Source organism: Microtus oregoni, unplaced genomic scaffold (genome assembly GCF_018167655.1).
Source record: "Microtus oregoni isolate MIOR12 unplaced genomic scaffold, Mior012 000020F_ref0000438, whole genome shotgun sequence".
Classification (NCBI taxonomy): Eukaryota; Metazoa; Chordata; class Mammalia; order Rodentia; family Cricetidae; genus Microtus; species Microtus oregoni.
The window spans coordinates 4,923,099-4,931,977 of record NW_024543079.1 but is presented as its reverse complement, the minus strand read 5'-3'; the positions used below and the strand labels follow the sequence as shown (position 1 = coordinate 4,931,977).

General features: G+C 53.6%; 1 protein-coding gene across 1 annotated transcript in view; it reads right to left on the bottom strand.

Annotated features, from left to right (window-relative positions):
- Window positions 1–5,733: 5,733 nt before the first annotated feature.
- The window catches only part of Cdh22 (cadherin 22), a 123,735-nt gene continuing 120,589 nt past the window's right edge, over window positions 5,734–8,879 (bottom strand). Inside the window, exon 12 of the mRNA XM_041670875.1 lies at window positions 5,734–6,906. Coding sequence (XP_041526809.1) covers window positions 6,371–6,906 — 536 coding nt within the window. The 3' untranslated portion in view covers window positions 5,734–6,370. The remainder of the gene's footprint in view (window positions 6,907–8,879) is intronic.

The following is an 8,879-nucleotide window of genomic DNA, read 5'->3' as shown; positions in this document are numbered from 1 at the left end:
TAAAAGTTTCCCCGAAAAGAGCTGACCAGACCTTGGCAGAATGCGAAGGAAGGCCTTTGCCTCCCAAACAGATACTCACTAACCCGCAGACTTTGAGCCTTTCCCTATCTGGGATGCATCTGGGAAGCCTGCGTTCCCAGAAGGCCCATGGCACCTGGACCTCCGTGTTCCTGGGGTCAGGTTAGAGGTGAGGAATTACTGAAGAGTTGATTGGTTTAGAGCCATACAGCAAATACGGATAAGGTGGGAGTTGCTTCTTGAGCCTCAGGACTTCCTCTACCATGCTCTCTGTGGTTCATGTGGGTCCAGGGCTGGGATCGCTGTCTCTGTCATCTTCTCCCACACGAGACCCAGGCACTCCCCTCCCCCCCAGCATACATCGGGTTAAGCCAGCCTTAGAGTTAGGAGCTGGTGGGCCTGTGGAGCCCTTCCTGACAATGAAGCTAATGAGGCCCTCCTTGCTGCTTTCTCTCACACAATAACATTTAATCATCATTTGCACAGCAGATGAGGCGTCCGCGGCAGATGCGATTCTGCGTGAGTGGTGATTCTTGCGTGTGGGCGCCATTCCTGCTGTCCCAGGCACACCTGACAATCTGGGGCTGGGGCAGGCTGCACGCGGGGGTTGGGGGGGTGCTGTGAGCTTCCATGTGCCGGGGATCTGCCTCTGTGGTGTGTGGGAGGTGGGCCACAGAGGCACGTGTCTGACTGGGGCACACTCGCCTGGGAGCAGGAGCGGAGAGTCTTGGCTATGGATGAACTGTGGCCATCTCTGAGAGTGCACGTGAGAGGAGGAGCTTGGGTATGTGAGGATGAGGGGCCTGAAAGTGAGGGACATGCAACATGGTGGTGGAGACTCAAGGTATGTGGGACTGCGGGTGTACACGCCCAGTGTCCTTCTGAGGACATGTATGGCACAGGCCTGATGCTCACTTCACACATCAATACAAGAGTTAACACTGTGAAGTTGACCTTGCAGCCTGTAACCGACTCCCCAAACCTGTACATGCTTTCTTGTGCACACAGACAAGTGGATACATGTGTTCTGCGTGTCACATGGAGCTACCCATTCATGTGACAATGTATTTAATGCCTTCGAGTGGGAGCTTATGGGGGTGGCACATATACGCATGGGTGTGACCTGAATGGGGAAATATATTCACTCATTGAAGAGAACCGGTGACACATATGTACACACGAGCATGAGAATGTTTGTGGATATATTGCATGCCTTGTATGTAAACATAGATGCACACATGAATACTTGCCTCCATTGCATACATAACCATGCTGGCCTGTGGTTGCATTTGCAGACCTACAGGATATCCTCTGTGTGCTCGGCGGTGCACATGCATCTCTGCATGGCAGACACAGGCGAGGACATGTCTGAGGGTGCACTGTGTGAGTGCATCCTGTGCCAGCGTTCTCCTGCAGCCACTGGAGCGTGAACTTCCGCTTCAACCCAGGGCTGACAGGGCCACATTTGCAGAATGCTCAGCGGCCAGTGACAGAGCTGGCTAGAGCACACTGGCTGGCAGGAGGTAAGTGGAGCTGCTGATTCGTGACCCAGGGGTGGGCGGTGATGACGGCTGGCTGACGGATGCGGGTGCTGAGCCGCCCCCTGTGACAGCAGTCGGCTCTTTGAGTTGCCTGAGTCAGGGAGGCAGGCATTGGATCTTGACCTGTGGTGTTCAGGCTCCCTTCCTCTCTTTCTACTTTGTGTCCACAGCCCCACGTGAGAGTGCATCGGTATACACCAGAAATTCAGACCAGTGGTGGGTGGTGGCAGACCAGCCTATACTCCACCTCCATTTTGCTCCCAGATCTGCCCTTTTTCTGGAGTGTCACCTCCACTTCTCAGCTGCTTCTCTGTCCTCTCTATGTCACACATTGTCTAGTTCCTATGAGGAGCTGTGGCTGGGTGGGTGTGGGTGTGTGTGTGTGTAACAGTCTCAGGCCCACACGGTCTCCTTCTTTCCTTTCTTTGTTTGCTCCTTCCTTCCTTCCTTCCTTCCTCCCTCCCTCCCTCCCTCCCTTCCTTCCTTCTTTCCTTCCTTCTTATCTTCCTCCCTCCCTCCCCCTTTCCTCCCTCCCTCCTTTCCCTTCTTCCCTCCCTCCCTCTCTCCCTCCCTCCTTCCTTTCTTCCCTTCCTTCCTCCCCCTTTTCCTTTCCTTTTTATTTTTGTTTGTTCTCTTGAGACAGGTTCCCACGTCGTGCAGTCTGGCCCTGAACTTCTTGTATCTCCAAGAATGACCTTGAACTTCTGGTCCCCCTGCCTCTACCTCCCCAGGGCTGGGTTTACAGGCCTGTGCCACCACATCTGATTCATGCAGTGCTGGGAATATAACTTGGAACTTCTTGCTTGTCAGGTGAGCACACTATTGACTGAACTACATGCACTGCCCAGGCTGGGCGCCCTTGAGAAAAGCCCTCCGCATCTGTGAGCTTGGGGTTCTTCACATCAGCTTCCTAAAACGGGGTTCAAAAGAATCACACCTTGCTGGGCGATGGTGGTGCACGCCTTTAATCCCAGCACTCGGGAGGCAGAGGCAGGCAGATCTCTGTGAGTTCAAGACCAGCCTGGTCTACAGAGCTAGTTCCAGGACAGGCTCCAAAGCCACAGAGAAACCCTGTCTCGAAAAAAAACAAAAACCCAAAAAACAAAAGAATCACACCTTTAAATGGAACAGGTCATGGTATGTAAAGCGTAGACATGAAACAGAATTAGCGAGCCTCATATAGATTCATATTTATCATGCAATGTTGCTTGATCAGGCATGCAGCAAGTGCTACATAAGCATGCCGTCATCACTATGGCCAGCATCATCACTGTCACTCAGCCCGATTCTAGAATGCTTGGTCAATTATATTAATGCATCCATTTTTCTCCCAAGACCTCCTCAGCCTTCCCTCGCAGTGATGCTGGTGACAAAGTGGATGATAACAAAAGGGGGTTTTGTTTGTCTTTCATCTTCCTCGCGGCCTTGTGCAGAGGGCAGACATTATCTCTGTGCTTCCAGGACGAGCTGGGTGTGCCTCTTTGGTGCCTGGCGCTTGCTTGGTGGCACTATTCTTTGCCTAAAACAGGGAGGAGATTAGGGACTCCTGGGGGCCTTGTGAGACCAACCATCAAAGGCTGTGCACCCCATGAGATCTTCTATAGTCATCTCAGATCACCAGAGATGCCCAGGGGGTGCTTGACGTGGGTGGGCACTCTGCAGAACCCGGGAAGGGTCCAAACACATGGGATACCTCAATGGGGAAGCAAGAACTAGGCAGCAGCTGGGATAAAGGGGCCTGGGAGTACTTTTTCTTGTAACCCCACCCCAGAACCAGCAGACATTGCCAGAGGCTTGAGGACCACAGGCTGGGTAGGTTGGCAGTGATACATGGATGATGATATTCAGATAGGTCAGGACATGCTGAGGGTTGAAAGTGTGCCTTGTGCTAGGGCTGCTGACCAGGTGGCACCACACCAGAACACCCCTCTTTGAGCTGATTGTCTCCACTTAATTTTAACCTGATCAACTTGAACCAAAGCATCTTCTTATCTTTGTGCCTGGGTCTTCTCACCTATAAGCCGAGGCTATCCCATTGGTTAGGGGCTAACTTTGGGGAAGTGTTCAGTGTTGGCTATTAATACTGCATTTTGACCTCACCGTCATCTCATGGAATCGCTGTTCGAACAATGGGTGTGCTCTAATGGGTAAGAGAACAGAGGTGCAGAGGCCATGAGCAATTGTTCAAAGTCACATGGCAGGCAGACCACAGAGCAGGAGGCCTGGATGGTGAATCAGTATCAGTGAAATTCTTTGTTCTGGTCCAGTCTTTCCACTCTGTGATCTTGCCAGGTCATGTGTAGGGTTTGGGTCTGTGACATTGTATCCCTCTGAATAGATCATTTCCCTGCTTGGGGAGATCAGAGTGAGTCAAGGCAGCCAAGTGTGTGTGTGTGTGTGTGTGTGTGTGTGTGTGTAAAACAAGCTTGGGGTAAGCCCTGCCTTGTCTCAGCTGTTAATAGCTGGGTGACCTTGAAAGTCACCTTGATAACCCCTAGTCTCAGGTTTCCTCTTGGCAAGGGACATAATGATGAGCAACCTCAGAGCTGTCCCTGGGCTCTGTGAGAGCTGGGTCCCCAAATGCTCATTTGCTGTATTAACTACAGGAGTTGGGGGTTGAGAGTCCCTCATAGGAAGAATGTGACTCCCACATTCCCTACCTCACTCACCACCCATGTCACTGCCATCAGCCACCACAGTGGTCATCAGAAGATGGATAAATGTCTATGGAGCTATGCTTATAAGACAATAGTGGCCTCCTGAACTCCCTTCCAGCCCCCTAGGTGACTCAGTGTTTGCGCATGGGCCTGGTGTGAATTCCAGCTCTTGCAGGCTGGGTTTCCTTCACCAAGGTCCAAGGTGAACAAAGCCGCAAGGTTTCTTAGTTGAGCCTTCAAGATCTTTCCACAGCCTTCCCACCTAAGTCTCCTCCTCCTGGTGAGCCAGCTCAGGGGACCACCTGCATGCTGCAACCTGTGCAGCCCAGCCTTTGCAGACGCCCCGCTTGCCTGATCACCTCATCCATCTCACACTTACGCTTTAAGACCCAGTAGACCCCAGGAATTATCTACTCTCCATCCTGCACTCCTGGGGCTTTGCTCTGTTCAGTCTGCTTCATCAAAGGTGTTATTACCAGTGGCCTCTGCCTTTGTCCCCTGGGCCTTTAGCTACTGGAAGGCGGGAACTACTTAGTTGGGACCAGTGAGATGGCTTACTGGGTAAAAGTGCTTGGCCACCTGAGTAGGGAACCCACCATGGAAGGAGAGAACGAACTCCTGAAAGTTATCTTCTTTATGTACTCCCAATAGTAATTTTGGGCACATTGTTGCTGTGAGCCTGTTTCCTGGTCTCAGCTACCTCCAGCTCATCACTGTGCTTTTTTTTTTTTTTTTTTTTTTTTTTTTTTTTTTTTTTTTTTTTTTTGCATGGGGAGAAGGAGTGGGACTTCCCTGGGAGGGTGATGAGGTCACCAAAGAACATTTACTGAATACTTCCTACATGTCAGGGAGACACTGAGATTGGAGCTCAGCACCAGCTACCTCCTTTTTAGCATCCACTACTCCCACTTTACAGCCAAGCAAACTGAGGCTTCAGCAGTAGATTGCCTGGATGAAGGGTGGCCAGCTAGCAGAAGCTTGAATTCACACCAGGCCCATGGATAATCACTGAGCCACCCTAGAGGGGCTGGGAGGGAGGACAGGAGACAGCCATTATTTTATAAACAGGGTCTCATGTAGCCAGGCTGGCCTCAAACTCACGAAGTAGCTGAGGGTGTCTTTGAGCTTCTGATCCTCTTGCTTTTCCTTCTCAGGACTGCGGGTCTATGCCACTATGCCCAGTCCTGGAGAATCTTAGGTTGGAATCTAAGGAGGGAAAGACCCCAGCTCCCACAACAGACAGATAACGTCACCACTGTCACCACTGTGAGCAGTGTTTTCTCCTCATCCAAGCTCTTCTTGTTTTAGCATCCTTGCCAGGGGCCTTATTCTGATGTAGCCCAAGGAGCAGGAAGATTCTGCAGTTGCTAGGCACATCTGTTTCCCCTCAGAGGAGGACCAGGGGCTGACAGCTGGGACCCATTCCTCTTCCCTTGGGGATGCTGGGAGGTGGCAGAAGGGGAGGGAGTGAGCTCAGACACGCGGGCCTCCAGTAACCACAAGGATAAGAGTAGTAACAAAGGCGAGCATTTATTGAACACCTACTCTGTGCCAGGCACTGCCCAACAACTTCACACATGAACCCTTCTCATCCTCTCAAATCTTCGAGGTAGGTGCTGTTATTAACCTCATTTGACAGATGAGGAAACTGAGGCCCAGAGAAATGAGGTGACTTGTCCAGGCAGCTGGTCAGTGCCAGAGGCGTCACCGCTTGCTGTCTGGGTGTTCCTGGGCAGGTCACGACCACTTCTCTGGGGGCTTTCCTATCTGGCACCTTTGGGACTCCACCTCATAGCTTCTACAACAATGCATTCGGTCTCTGGGTAGCTCCCAGCACACAGTAGGTGCTTAGTAAATGAACAGCCCTTCCTTCATCTTTACTTAAGATGCCAGAAAGCCTTGGGGCGGGCATGGCAGCAGCGCCCTCTTCTGCTTTCTCCTCCCAGGTCCTTTCCCAGCACCGGGTTCCCCCTCCGCGGTCCCTTACAACTCCAGGGCCCCGCAGGCCGGGTTCCTCTCCCTTTTCCTGACGTTGGTCACCACCCCCTACCCCTGAGTCCTCGCAAGCTTCACCCCTTGGGGGCGTGTCGCGGCGCGGAGGCCATGCAGGTCCCCTCCCGTCGGGGCCGCGCTGCAGGACTGGCCGGGCTGAGGCTAGGAGGCCGGGGCGTCATCGTCCCCGCGGTGGCCGGCGTAGAGTGCAGCCAGCGGCCGGAAGCGCGGGCCCCAGGCGCGGAGAAAGGCGAAGTCCTGCTCGGAGCCGGTGGAGCCGCTGTGCAGCGAGCTGAGCGAGGCAGCCGGCGAGCCCGCGCCCTCGAACGCGTAGGTCTGGAAGGCGTCGTAGGGCGGCACCGACAGGTCCGCGTCCGCCAGCGCCACCTTGCGACTGATGAAGTCTCTGAACACCGAGAAGTCCGGCTCCGGGCTCGACGGTCCCCGAGGGAGCGAGTGGCGCTCGGAGGAGGAAGCGGCCGGTGGGGGACTGGCCGTGCCCCCGCCCGCGTCGCCACCTTTGAGCTCCCCGAAATCGTAAAGGCTCCGCAGCGCTGACATGTCATAGGCCTCGGTGTCCTGCTCGCCGCCGCCCTCGTCGTTGTATTTGATCACGTTGTCCCGCATGTCCTCATCCACATCCGAGCTCAGGTGGCTCTTGTGGTGACGCCTGAGGGTGAGGATCAGCAGAGCCAGCACTGCGGGGTGGGTGGGTGGGGGAAGACAAGGAGACAGAGTGAGGGCTGAGCTCAGCATAGGACACTGCCTGGCTCCCCTCCATCCCCAACCCATTTCTTACAGTGAGCACTGAACTGACACTCAAGGTAGGTGGTGAGCTAGTCATCTCAGGAGGTATGCAGATTGCAGAAATACTGCTAGTGGGACTGGGCTTGCCGAGATTTGAGGGCCAGCCATCCTCGGCTCTAGGCGCTGTAAGGTTGAAGGCACCTGTCTGTCTGTCTTCTGTCCTTGTCCCCCTCCTCCACCCTCGGAATTCTATGCTTTTCATTCAGTGTCTTGGTCAGCGCCCTCCCCCCACCCCGCGGCCCCCAGTGTGGCCTCTTCACTAGCAGCAGCTGCAAGGAATTCATCACAACTGTGGGACCTTAGTAGGTCCTAGATCTGTCTCTGAGGCCTCCCCTTTCCTCCTCTCAACTAGCGAGGGACAGCTCACCACAGCCCAGGTCCTGCCAAGCTAACCCTAATAAATATCCTCTGAGACCCAAAAACGTTCCCCTAGCTTGGTGCCTGGCACGGAACAAACATTAGATGTGTGCTTGCTTGTTTGCTGAATGAATGAATGAATGAATGAGTTGCCGGGAGACCTGACTGAGAGGAGTGAATGAGTGACTTCATGTCCTTCTTCATCCGGCCCCCAAGACTTCACATTCCTCTCCTCTTCCACCCACCTTGCTGACGTCACTAACACCTTCTTCTGTCCTCCAAACTTGCTCTCCTTCCGGCTCCCCCAGCTCCCTAGCTGTCTTCCCAGGACCTGTCCCTCCACAACACTCCCCCACCTGCACTGCCCTGCAGGCCCGCGGCTTTGACTTGCCTCTACCAACTCCAGTTTCTCTGGCCCCAGCCTGGACCAATTTCCACTCCTCTGGGTTGACCAAGAGAATCTCATACATCCAAAGGTTTCAACTTTCCCACTCTCTTTCCCACTACCTCTTCTCCCTCGGCCGGGGCTCAGAGAATGTGGAAAGGGGGAAATAAAGAAGGTAAGAGCCGGAGGAGGGGGAGGGGTGCTGTGACGTGTTGCCTTCTGGACTGGCTGTCACACAGCAGCTGTGGTCAAGACAGTTGACCTTCCAGCAAGGATAGGGGAGGTGCCAGCAAGATCCCACCCTTAGCCCTAAAGCTACCTTGGTGGAAGCCTAGAAAGGAAGAACTGGCTTTTTTTCTTCAGAGGTGTGGTCACTGGTAGGTTGACCACGCCCCCCGTGGACTACCACCTGTGCAGGCAGCACTAAGGGGACTCAGCGGGTTATTATAGCAAAGACACAAAGAGGACCTGAGGGTCAGAAGGGGACATGTGGGGACGGTGGGGGGGGGTCTGGGTGGATACAATCCAGATACATTGTATACATGTCTGAAATTAAGAATAGTTTTTAGTTCACTATGTGGTGTGTGTTTGGGTGTTCTGCTTGCCGTGTGTCTGTGCAGCACATGCACAGTGCTGTTCGATGCCAGAAGAGGGCTCAGATCCCTGGCAACTGGAGTTACAGGCGGTTGCGAGCTGCCATGTGGGTGCTGGGAATGGAATCCAAATCCTCCAGAAGAGCAGCCAGTGTTTGTAACTGCTGAGCCATCTCTCCAGCCCCGAGAACGAATTTAAATAAAAATCTCTCGCTCAGTGATAAACCCTATTGTGGAAACATCTGAGAGGGGTTCACTGATGGATTTGTGAATAAAGGATGATGGATAGATAGGTGGATACATTGATGGACAGACACATGCCAAGCCCTGAGGCAGGATTTAGACTCTTCTATTGGCTCCAGACTGACCCAGCCAGACCTGTAGCCAGAGCCAGCTGTGAGGGTCACAGCACACACACACACGGGGTACGAGCTTGCCACTTCACACGGTAGCTTACAACAGGGAAGGGAATGGGGCTAGAGGTAGGCCTTGAGGGAGGGCTGGAGGGAAGAAACATGTTGCGAGAGAA